Source organism: Psittacula echo (genome assembly GCF_963264785.1).
Source record: "Psittacula echo genome assembly, chromosome: 6".
In the NCBI taxonomy this organism is placed as follows: Eukaryota; Metazoa; Chordata; class Aves; order Psittaciformes; family Psittacidae; genus Psittacula; species Psittacula echo.
Window position 1 is genome coordinate 16,131,185 of NC_137743.1, and position 12,960 is coordinate 16,144,144.

General features: G+C 48.1%; 1 protein-coding gene across 1 annotated transcript in view; it reads right to left on the reverse strand.

The window, feature by feature from the left end:
- The window catches only part of HPSE2 (heparanase 2 (inactive)), a gene marked incomplete at its 5' end in the record, with an annotated part of 109,547 nt that overhangs the window by 35,605 nt on the left and 60,982 nt on the right, over positions 1–12,960 (reverse strand). Inside the window, 2 exons of the mRNA XM_080620296.1 lie at positions 1,503–1,674; positions 2,234–2,407. Coding sequence (XP_080476422.1) covers positions 1,503–1,674; positions 2,234–2,407 — 346 coding nt within the window. The remainder of the gene's footprint in view (positions 1–1,502; positions 1,675–2,233; positions 2,408–12,960) is intronic.

Below are 12,960 nucleotides of genomic sequence, written 5' to 3' on the forward strand. Positions count from 1 at the left end.
TCTCTTTAAGCACCTGTGGACCAGCATCACCCTGGAAGGCAGGCATGGCAGCAGAAGAACAGCATATAGCTTAGAGAGCAGGCATGGCATGCTCGTTACAGCTCTTTCACACCTGCATGAAAGACTGGAGAGTCCCCACCACCCAATCACCAGGACTGTTCAAACCCTAGCTCTTCCCTACCTTCCTTTTCATTCTAGATGGTGTTTCTGCCATCCTCTCCATCAGGTCATATACTACAGCCTTGCTCCCGGGGTTGCTGTCAGCCACAGTGCAGCTCCAGCATCTGCTGGACCACCCTGGCTGTGCAACCTGGCTCTTCCAACCCCTCTTCCCTGGGACCTGGCTGCGCCGCACCAAGGGCAAACGCAGCCATAGGACTTCCCTTTCTCTAAGAGCTTCTTGGCACTCATCCCTGTTGTTTCCCTTACTCAGCCCACTCCTCCCAGCACTAATGGATTTCCTGCTGATCAAGGCTACTACAACATTTTGTAACTCTCCCTGTGTTGTACTGAACTTGATGCACTCATATGGCACTGGTGGCAGCCATGGTGCGGGCACAGGGGCTCATCCTCCACTTCAGCCAGCAGGAAGGATGCTGATGTCGCAGCTGGTCCAACCAGCTTTATGGTCTCCCTGTGCTGCTGCAGCAGAGCTGAGAATCTGGCCCTGGCTCCCTCCCTGCCTCGCCAGGGACTGCATCAGTGTGCTGTTTATTGTTTCTGCCAGATCATTCATGCAGATGTTAATGAATACTAGACCCAGCTTTGCTCCCAGCAGAGTCCCTTCCACACCTCCCCCTGCCCAGCCCTCTGCACTGGAGTTTCTGTTTACAGTCCTGCAGGGAATTACCCCTCTGCTGCACAGCCTTTGAGCCTCACAGTCCCCATTCCTGCTGCCAGCAGGCTCCCACACCTCCCTGGTTCCTGTAGCTGTCCAATGTCACCTCCAGGTGTCTGCGTCCCTCACTGTCACCATTCCTTCTCTACCTCTTGCTTCCCCAGACTAGAGACATGCCAATTCTCCTAGGAAGGAGCAGAAAGCAGAAAGCCAGTGAAGAAAGTTGCTACAGGTTCCTCCTTTGCACAGATGGAGAAATCACAGGGAGAAGTCACCAAATAGCAAGAGAGAAGCAATTTGTTCAGAAGGACTCTGAGACAACACCTACACTGATAAGTGGTGCCAGGACCCATCTCCTGGCCCTGCAACCCATGGGCATGCAGGAGCCTGCATCCACACCATACATTATCTTCATGTCCCAACATGGTGAACGCCTCAGTCTGCCTATAGTTGGGAAACTCTGGGAATACTTGAGAGAAATTGGAGGAATTGGCCCAGCCCAAAATCCCACCAGGGACCATGTCCTCAAGCCCCTGGTAGTGTGGTGGCTGAGCCACACAGAGCCTCACTGTCCTGGCAGCTGTTGGACATGGAGAAGCTGAGGAGCAAGTCTACCTGCTGCAGGAAGAGTTTCTGATCTCTTCATCAAAGCAACATCACTTACCCTTCCAGGAGAGAGATGACGTTCTTTCTGGGCCTCCCAATGTTTGGCCCATAGAGGTTTGCCCTGGAATAAGTGCGGATAAGCTGCAGCAGGCTTCTCAGCTGGACATAGTCCTTCCCCAGCTGGCTGCCGTTCACTGAGCGGCCGATCAGGGTCCGATAGTTATTGGGCTCTGGGAAAATAAAAATAGACAAGCAAGGCTTGCCAGCTCCGTTCCTTCAGCCGTGCTTCCGGAGACCGACACACAGCTCATGCTGTTGCACAGCTTGAGCTCCGCAGAGCTGCCTGCAGAGCAGCACAAGGAGCCTCTGAGGAGTGGATGAGGGCCATCGCTCGCTCTCCTGTGCCAGCATCTCCTCCTGTGCCCCTTTTGCTGTGTGCTGGGTGAAGGACCCCGCCTTAGTGTCATGCTCCTGTCACTGCAGGGTCCCCCACTTGCCTGTCACTGCAGCCACCCCACAGGTCCATATAGCTGCTGATCTGGCCAACCCAACAGCCGGGCCAGAAACGTTTCATGTGCTTAATATCAGCTGATGGAAATGTCCAGTTAAGGGGATAACACGTGCCAGGTCTATCTAAGAGATTGTGCTGCCTTAGAGCAGTGTCCTTTAAATCCTTCTGAAACTGCACTGGCAGAGCATCTTGGGGTCTGCAAATATCCTCTTCCAAAAGGGAATACCTTTCTGCTACAGTGAGCTCCATTCCCGTGGCTCTCCTGTTCCCACACTCACCATTGCCCAGCTCCCAGGAGATGTTGTACTTCTTGCTGGCACTGTACTTCAGAAGGCTGAGGGCATTGGAGCTGTTCCAGGAGTTGTTGGGATTTCGGCGCAGAGCATTCAGTGCAAAGATCAGGTGAAGGCCAGAGCAGTCAGCAAAGTTATAGAGTTTGTCTAAAGACCTGGCTGGGAAGAAACAAAAACCAGTTTGTAGTTCAAATGAAAGCCAGTTCCAGGAAGGTTCAAATGATCCTGCTGTCCATCAGAGCTTGCCTTCTGTGTAGGATGAACCAGGGTCAAATGCCATCCCATGACATCTGTAACTGCAGAAACACACCTGACCTTTGAAACTGGGATAGGATTCCAGGTGTGGGCTCATCTCTTTCCAGCATGAAGCTTGGATTCTCTCCACCACTGTGTCAGAGCTAGGGACCATGTTACCAGAGACAAGTGACTTTATAACATGTCTTTTCATCTGCTCTTGGCGTGGGAAGTTCAGCCTTTCCTTTGCTTATTCTGCCTTGCATCTCTTTCAGAGCAGATCTCTGCAGTGCCTGGGGACTAGAGGAGGAAATCACCACCCCAGACTGCCAGCCCATGGCCACCTCTCCTATGCCACCACAGCCCCCTGCACAGTAGCCAAGCCTCGGCAACAATCAAGTAGAGCCTCCAAGGTGTGCACCATGCACCTTGCTAACCTCTGCTCTGCACACAAAGAGAGGAGCTTAGTGCCACCCCTTGAGCTCAGGGAGAGGAGGGCTCCCTGCCTGGTGGCAGCATGGCCAAGCCCTCCTGGGGTGCTGGGGTCTTTGTGGGATTCGTGTCCTACTTGCTGGGTACAAAGCTGGCATCTCCTCTGCTCCATTGTGGACTTGGTGAGCAGGGAGGGACCAGCCAGCAGCAGCAGGAGAAAACAAAAAAAGAGCTGACCCACTATTCAGGGAAGAGTGACATTAGCACAGAGCACAGCCAGGAGAGACAAAACCCTTGATGCCTTTTTTTGCTTCAATCTTCCCTAAAATACTCGACAGCAATCAAATGCCTGAAAAAGCTAATGCCAGCGTTAGCAGGATACAAACTCACACGAAAGAAGATCTGGTGAGAGAGTAATTAGATAACTGTGGTGTTTTCAATCATCCCTGCCTGTTGAATTGCATCCCAGGACACTCAGTGAGCTTCCTGAAGCAGTCTTGGAGATACAACCACTTAACTGTGAGAAGCCACCAGGGATGAGGAGGTTCCAGGGGGCTGGGAGGGCAGACCGAGGGCTCCGCTTTCAGAAGAGGGGAAGGAGGCGCTGGGGAATTAGAATAGGCAGACCGGCTTCAGGTCCCAGAAAAATACTTGGACAAATAACCAAGCTGCTTGTCAGCACTTACAAAATATAAGGAGATGATCAACAGCCACAGGAATGTGTCAAGAACAAATCACACTGAAGCAATCTACTGACAGAAGAGCAGAGCTTGTGGGCAGCAAAGCAGCCATTTAGGTCTTATACCTTGGTTGTTTTTAAGGCTTTGGACATGACTGCGCATAATGTTCTCTTGAGAACGTGAGGTAACCCTCATCTAGCCTGAACTGCAGCAAGAAACAGGCACACTGAGAGCAGCTACCAGTGATTTGCTGTTAAACTGAAGGGTCAGGCAGCCTGCTTTGGGTCTTTTTACACCTTTCCAGTGAAGAAGGGTATAAAGGAGGAGGGTATAAAGGAGGAGGGTACATATATCAGGCTTGCCATGGCACTAAAGGGATAGCGTGGCCAAGGAAGCTGAAGGGATGGAGAGAAGGTTCAGGGAATTACTCTAAGCCCAGAGGTGTTGCTGCGAGTCTCCCTGTACCTGCACTGCTCAACTGAGGTGCTAGTGAGATGGTGACAGCCAGAAGCTGATCACTCCAGCTGGGATAAGCTGCTCACAGCCTGTACATCTGCAGTTATCCTGTTGCTCTTCCTGGACACTGAAAGCCTCAATGAATATGGAGCCAGCTCCAAGGTCTGAAAAGAATAATCTTATTTTAAAAGTCATGTTTTAAGGAGGGTCAAGGAAATCAGCTAACTGAATAGCTAACTAGCAAAGTCATGGAAAGAAGAAAGGAAAAATGTGGAAAAGAAATTCCTAATCCCTTTCACAACCTTTTTTTAAATGCTACTGGTTGTTTGAGTGAAAGTAGCTGAATTAGATTAATCTAGTGTATTCATCCCACTGGTTCAGGCACATTAGCTGTTTTTTTCTGGATATTTAGTGAATTAGAGACAGATACAGTTACTTAATACTCATTTACTTCAAACCCCCAAGCAGAAAGCTGCACTTGAAATGAGTCTCCTGTAAAGAGTATAAGATAGGCACCTAAATGACAACATGAAGATAGCAAAAAGGTGTCACCTGCAGTTCCCTTGCTAGAAATGAAACCTTTTCACTGGTGCAAAACACTTGTACTACAGGAGGCAATTTGATTCATGTTTAGGAGCCTCTGCAGAGGACTGGGAATTGATTTTCCATGCATCCACCGGAGGAAACAAGCCGTCTGTTTATCCCAATGCAGGGCCTGCCACTGTGAAATTATATTTTCCCCATGGGACCTGTTTTGTTTCCGTGCGCCTGGACACAGAGATGCCACGTGTATTTCATGTTCTGCCATGACTTTCCAAGCTGGAAACCTCAGTGATCAGGAGAGAGAGCTGGGAGAAATGCACAGATGTTTGGGGGTTGTTCCTGCACATTTCCAGTGGTCTCCCAGAACACAAACTCACCTGCAGACTGCAATGAAGCCACAAAGAGCAGAAAACTACCAATAAACCTCTCTCTGCATCAAACTAGGTTGTTAATACGGGCACTCTTGGAATCAAGACTATCAGGTATCAAGTCAGCTTATCTCCTTCATCCTTAGCAGCTGTCTTGGCATAGCATGAACTTGGTATCACCATTCTCTCCAATGACTCTAGCAGCTCCTTGATGACCAGTCTGCGCAAGACACCCAACCGGTAGTGGTTAAAGGGCATGTCTGACCCCTTTTGAGATGAACACCTTAAACTAGACATCCCTGCTGCAGACAGCTGCAGTAAGTAGTGTCATGAGTGTCTAAAGCACAAAAAGAAACATATTTAGAAGACCTCGAGTGACGTCCAGCCCTCCATGAGTACAAACAGGGCCAAAAGAGAGTGCTATAAATACTTTACTGCCACGGCTGGGGATGGCCACATTATTTCTGAGTAATGAGAACATGAAGAAACTCAGTATTATTAACAGCTGGCCAACCCTTACTTTGAATTCTGGATAATTGCACTGCTTTTTCTTCATCAAACACAGAAAATCTTGCCGGAATTTAACCTTTCTCCAGCTAACAGATCATTAGGCAAGGCTTTCACAAAGCATTTCAATAGAAAAAGCCATTTTCATACCAGAATGAATCTTAATGGAGCAGAACTGGATTTATAAGATGTTCTCCCTACCTCTTCTGCCCCTCTGCCTGCACAGGCTCAGCACACATGAGCCACTGAGCTAAGGGGAAAGGAATAAAGCAGACAAAAATAAACATAATAATTAAAAAAAGTTCAAGTCAGCTTCTGCCACTCACTGATGCTCACAGCTGATGCTCGCACAGTTGGAGTGAGGCTAACAGAGGCAGCAAAGCTATGTGCCCTGTTCCTTGCACCCAGCAGCAGTGCTTGCTGAAAGGTTTCAGTGGGGATGGATGCCTGCCTCAGCGGGTTTGGGACTAACAGCAGCCAGCAGACGGAGACAAAGGCCCCAAAGCCTGGCACAAAAGAGAAACCAGAAGATATGTGGGCTTTCTCAACCTTCTACTTCCTCAGTTGTAGAGGCTTGAACACATCTGGAGAGTGAATACTGCCCAATGATGCATGGCTGGGTGGCTGCCAGTGAAGATCTGCTCTCGATCCTGCTCTCACCTGAAGCTCTACTCAGGGATTAAAGGTTTTGGCTGTTTGCATGGATCCCTCACCCTGCCCAGAGGGAGGCAAATAATTTCAAAACGCAGGAGAAGGTGTCTGTGAGGCCACAAATGGTGGTGGTGTTCATGGGACAAGTATGGCTTTTGGGATTTCTTCCCATTTTTCTCCTTTTCAGATTTTAAAGTTCTGTAAAAGATGGATGGCACTTAACTCTGTGGCATGCCAACACAAAATGTGAAGCATATTAAAACATCTCTGGCAGTTTAAAATAATTGTAAAGACTTCCCAATTGTAATTACTGACTTAAGCATTATACTAGAGACTTTGTAAAGAGCAGACTATTGACTGCCATTTGATGAGAGGGACAGTTCAATAATCTCTGGGTTTGAAAGTCTTCCATGTTTTTATTCTGCTTCAGGAATTTTGCTTTGGCAGGATTTAGCACAGAGAGTGGAAATGCATGTGCACACTGAGACAGCGGCTGAGATCAGCCAGTGGGCTGAGGGATGGCGGGGCATGGCACAGCATGCCAGCGGCTTTCATAACTCTGGGAAGTCAACCAGAAGGACAGGAAAGAAGAGCCTGTTCTCCCTCTATCCCCACTATTCACCACGTCCATCTCTTGCACGTACAGTGCATACCAGCACTGAGGAGGATAGGGTGAGAGCTGAGCGGGCAGCACACACCGCACTCCCCAAGTCCGCAGGTTAGCTGAGAGACCAAGCAAACGCACAACAGATAAACCCTTCTGTGGATAAAGCAAATAAATGCAGTTCTAGAAATAATGATTTCAACTGATCATCGATATTGCTTTATTGCATTCCCCATAAATTCTGAGCAATGCCTGGAGCATCCCTGCAAACAGCTCCTGGTGTCAGCACCAAAGCCAGCAGCATCCCCTGCCCCTTGAACACCCCACGGGAGACAGCAGAGGGAAGGGGTTGGGGAAGACCTGGCAAAGAGCAAAGAGAAGCCCAAAGAGAGCTTGAAAAGGAGGGGCAAAAAGTACAGAGTGTTCAGACAAGAGGTGGATAAGATGGCTGGTTGGAGCAATGAATGGAAAAAGAAGGGTATTCCCACTTATAGAAGAACAAGTGGGTACATGGAAAACTTATTTACAAATTGCCACCATAGTCAGCTGAATCCCATTTGCACTGGCTCTCTTGGGCTGAAAATCCTCATAAAACCACATGTGTGTGGCAAGAACTTAATGTTTTCTTAGCAAATAATATGAATCAGAAGATATGAAACAGGCAATCAGAGTAACTCCAGACCCATGGGACAGGTCTGCAAAACTGGCTTGAAATCTTCCCATGGATTCCATCCCCAGTCACGGTAGGGTTTCAGACAGGGAAACCAGACCCCCACACTCTACAACTTGCACACTTAGAGCACCAAAGAGTGGCCTTCACCATCACTGCAAGTTCAGAAGAAAAGCAAGATCCCAACGCTGTCCATATGCACTATAATATCCAGCTTGATCCACTGGATCATAGGAAGATTTTCCTATTCTAGCTGCACGTTAAGCCATTACTTCAGAGTTGCTGCTTAATGAGAATTTTAAAGATTTTGAGGATACCAAGAAACCCACACAGTTGCTGGGAACTGCATTCTAATGATGGCCATCCCAGCTGGGAAGCTGTTTGGTTTTAATTCAGTCTTCTGAAGCATTTTGCTATGCAGTAAAACCACACTGTGTAAAGATGCTGAAGAATTCCCAGGCAAAATTGCTGGCAGGAGGGAAAAGTTTGCTCGCCTCAGGCACATGTTTCACCTGAAATGCTCCCTCTACCTGGTCAGGCTTTTCCCCCTGAGAGGATGGAGGTGTGCAGAACTGTCCCTTGCTCTTGTTTACCTCCCAGGCTTCCTTATTGTTCCATGGGGCAGCAAAGCCTGGGGGCATGCTGCATGAGGGAAGTGCTTCCCAAGGCAAGGTGCAGCGTCGGAGGTCTGCTCTGAGTGACAAGAAGTGCTTTGGCAGAGCCTAACAGTGCTATAGAAAAGGGATCTAGTTTAATCCCATCTGAAGAATACCTGAAAGATGGAGGAACTGGCTTTAATACTGCCAGCCAGTAAAGAAACACGGTGCACTGTGTGTTAATGAGAACCTGGATTTTATATCCAGCTGGATGGCAGATGGGGGATCTGGGGCTATTCCCCTTAGAGTATCGAGGGGGCCTTGTTCCAAGGGAATTGTTGTCATCATCCCTGGTCTTTAAGCAGCTGAACATCGACCCTCAATATTCATTCAAGTCTTTAACTAGATTTTTCATTTCACTGCCAACGCAGAGGTGATTATGCTGACCACGTGAGCTAGGTTTAGTCCTTAACACCACCATACAGAAATAGCAGTCTGGGGGCTTGGTGTCAATCTCTCACCAATAAGGAGCTTGGCCGGCAGCCATGGATTGTAGGCTGAGTTCCCAGCTGGCATATAACTTGGAAGACAACCATGAGGTCTGGGTTCAATATCCAATTGCTAAGGAGTCTGGCTGACAGCCTCATTTTGTGGAATGAATCCCAAATTAATATAATGCTTTTGATACCAGACAAGGGACATGGCCCACTTCCAAATGCTGTAAGGGCTCAGATAAAAGCCATAGGCATTGGGTTCAGTGTGTAAATGGTATTGAGGTCGGATAACAGTCAGGATTGGGCTTAATCCTCAGATGGTGAGAAAAAGGAATAAGCCCTGAGCTCTGCCTTAATGCAAAAAAAAGAGCTCAAATGAGCAGAATAGCTCTGTTTTCAATCCTCGCGTGGTCGAGAGCTCACAGGACAGTAATGGTTTCTAGGAACAAGTGTAAATTGTCATAGAGCTTCAGAAGAGATGTGGGATCTGGGTTCAATCTCCAATTGCTGTAAAGCTCAGATAATGGCCAGAGGGGCGATTTCCAAACCCTCTGTTCCAGCCGGGAAGGAACTAAGATCACATTACCGCTAAGAAAGTGGTTTTCTTCTGCTGCATAGCTTAAGACATTTTCTCTTTTGGATCAGGATGAATTCAGCATCTTCTAAAGTTTCAGAGGGAAATGGAGGTGGGTGGGGAGAGAGCTGCAGGCTTGAACAGTGCAAGAGAAAATAAGACAACGAGCACCACCTGCTCTTATGCACCTTGTTGACCACCCCACATCACTGGCCTTAAGACATGGAAACTGCTCTAGAGAAAACACAGGTACAGCTCATCAGGATCCTCATGCTCCACAGTGCCTGCACCACTGGGTATCCTTGGTGCTTCTGCACAAAGGCAGCTCATTCCACGGAGAGACAGTGATAACCTGAGTTGCAGTTACTGGCAACGCTTGTATGAGCGACTGGTGTGAAACAGCGAGTGCAGCAATAACTTACTCCTGCTCTCATAGCTCACTTGTGGAGTAGCCTGCTGACACAGCTAGTCCCACTTTGTGTAAAGGATTGCAAATAAAATGTGTATAAAATGCTTGACTTCTTCAAGTGGGCATTTAAAGTTGATTTGTTACACAGAAACCCTTCCTGGACAAGGTTTTATCGAAAGCGGTAATTTGATAAACTGGCACTATCTCACTTCCCTTGAGGAAGTTGTTTAAAATCTAACTCTGGCCCCTGGGACTCTCAGCTTTACCTCTGAAGTCTGAACAGGATGGACCACAGAGGACAGGGCCCGGCTGCTGTGAGCGCTGCAATAACTAGCTGTGGTTTGTGGCTAGCCAAACTCCCGAGCAGTAACTGCAGGCTTGGGGTAAAACCCTCCCAGAACACCCTCTCAGGGCAACAACTACCCATCCCTAATGACCAGGGGTGCAGAATACAAGCCCTGTCAGCACAATCCCCTACACAGGCAATGGGCACAGCCCAGCATTTCGCTCTTTACCCCATGCAAAGCTACAGTGCTGGGAACAGGTTACAGCCCATACCACAAGGTTGCCTTCCTCCAGGCTTTACCTATGCATGTGGAAGGAGCAAACCCACCAGGCTTGGGAACACGGCTGCAGATAGAACCCAGCTCCACTGCCAGACCATTTGCTGACAGAATGACTGTTTTATATGGCTATAAGAGTGGCTATAAGTGCAGCTGTCTGAAAAGCAACAAAATCTATGATGTGTTTTTCTAAATCCAGTGACAGCTGGCAGTGCTGAGCTGCAGCTCATTCTTTCTTTTACACAGTTTAGCTAAAACACTTCTCTGTGATCGCCCCAATTTATCAACAAACAGCAGTTTCTGGAACAATTTAAAAGCATTCCCAAATAGGTAAGAAGTGGTCAGCTCTTCAAGCACTCAGCGATTTGTGAGCTCCCAAATAGGCAGACAGCTGGAGATGGATGGGGATGACTGATGGGAGGACCAAATATCCTCCCCCAGCTGCCTCACAGAGAGGATGGGGTTATGGATCACATCAGAATGGGGGGCTTTGAGGCAGGTGTACCTGGGCAGCTGCAGAGCATTACCCATAGGCAGGGGGAGTGGTGATTCATATGGCTTAAAGCTGGTTTGAGGCATAAATGTGAGGCACTTCTGTGCTGCCAGGGAGGAGAGGTGACTTGCTCTCTGCACAGTGCTGCTCCCCAGCCAAGGAAGCTACATGGAGGGGGATCTTCTGCGATTGAGTCTCACCTCACAAGATTGGGAAACCCCATGCAGCCCAAACCCACACAGGCATGTACAAGGTAATGCTGTAGTTTCATGTAGAGCCATACACTGTAAGGCAAGGCAGAGGGAGAAGGCACAAGAGCAGATGCCATGCCTATCCCCACACTCATCTCCTTCTGTGAGGCAGATGACAGCAGCCATCACAGGGGCCCACTCCCACTTGCTGCTTGGGCAAGCTGCATCCACCTTTCAAGGTACCACAGTTGCAAGGCAAAGGTTTTCTTTATAAATTATCTAGACTGTGCCTTAAGTGCTAACACTGCAGCAAGAGAATGGATGTTTTCAGTGCTTTCTTGCAAAAAGTGAGCTGGGCAGCATGGGCTAAGCAGCATCCTGTGCATATGCTGCATGGCTAAACTGGAGTGAAAGATGTATGGGTATGAAGCATGTTTTTAACATGATCATTTAACCTCAGTAAAATGCTTAACCCAGGTAAGCTATGCATCTAGCTCACTTCAGCCCCATACTCTGGTTTTGCTGCCTGAACCGCTGTCATGTGGCAGACACAGCTCGATTCAGAAGAGCCTCCCACAGGGATGTGAGCCAGACCCACCCAACAGCTCCCCGAGGAGCGGCGGAAGGCGCAGCGCCTTGTACCGAACCCGAAATACCACAACGGGAACAAAGTCAAACTGAGGAGTTCCGCGTTGTCAAACCCCAACATTCAGAAATCATGAGTCAAACACCCCAAAATCACGGGACTGGCTCGATAAACCCGGGTTTAACACAATTTTCATTGCCTGGTGTTTTCAAAAATTTCGGGTGCCTTTACAGGACATTTCTAAGCTCTTCTATTACCATGAGAGCAAAAATCTGGCTTGTTTTTATTTTTCCTTCTAATTGAGGTTGATGTGCAGCAAAACAACTGTTTTATTTTACAAGTTGTTTGGGTTGGCCTTGCTTCCCTGTGGGTGGGGGCTGCAGAGATGGTAGGGGCAATGCCTGACGCCCTTCGCCTGTTTGCACTGCAAGAGATGCTCTGCCGTTAGGCAAGGATCTGCCCATCTCCTTTTACAATCCCTAGCTATTTTGGGGGAATAAACCCAGAATCTGCAGAAATCAGGTGCTTCCTTTTATGTATCTGAGTCAACGTTTCCTATTGTGCAAAGAGGCGCAGTCATGGCGCGGCGCTGAAAACCGCTGATCCCAGTCCTGGCCCATCCTCTTCTGCCTGCTGACCCCATTCTCGCCATCGGCCGTCCTTGGCTGTTCCCACTCGGAGCAGCTGATTTCCCTGGGAGGAAGAGGGAGTGACTGGGGCTCTTTGCACACTTTGTGAGCTGGGCATCTGGTATTTTTCAAAACTCTGAGATATTTTAACTGAAAACTGTCCTAAAAAAAAAAAACAAAAAGAAAGAAAATCCAACAGAACCTAACCAAAAAACAATGCATAAAACCGGAAATGTTTCAATCTGAAATCCTTAATTAAAACCACACTCTTTAGTACATAAAGAAGGAAGTTAAAACAGAAATGTACTTTTGCACATTACAGACAGCATTATAATAAACACAAAGCACTGCCAAGAAAGAGGCATTTTCAAGGCTAAAGTAGATACCTCCAGCTGCACTCAAATAATGTCAGCAGACTTGTCCGCATCGCCGAGTATCATTGCATTTGAACATGATAACAAACAACCAAGCTAGGTGGATGAGGAAGATGGCAATTACTGTTGCAGACCACTAGCACTACAGCAAGGACCACAACCCGCTGGGGTCTGTGAACTCTGCTGACTTCCCAAAGATCCCAGTCCCTAATCTGTAAAGCATTTGAAGGAGCTGGCCCTGGCTCTTCCTGCTCCTCTGGGCTTGCAGATATGGCTCAGCTGGAGGGACCCGGTTTGGCAGGAGCTCTCTCCTGCTAATCTTTGGGGGAATCTTGTACCAAAGCACACAGGGTGGAGTCTGAACCTGATTTCGGAGGCACAGATGAATGGCTGGAAAAAGCCAGAGTCATTACCCTAACGTCCCACACCATACAGCCTGGGACACGCACAAGGAATGCAGGAGTCAAACCCAGTCCCTCAGCACAACGGATCAGATCTTTTGCAAAGGTATTCACTGCCAGCTTAAAATTTTCTGCAAGTACAGAAATTTAGCCTATCCCCATGTAAAATTTTGCAGTTATTTAACATCTGTGGTCAAAATAGGCACCTGCTTCTAGTCCAAACTTACCTATTTTGGCCTTCTAGTAACTGGATCTTG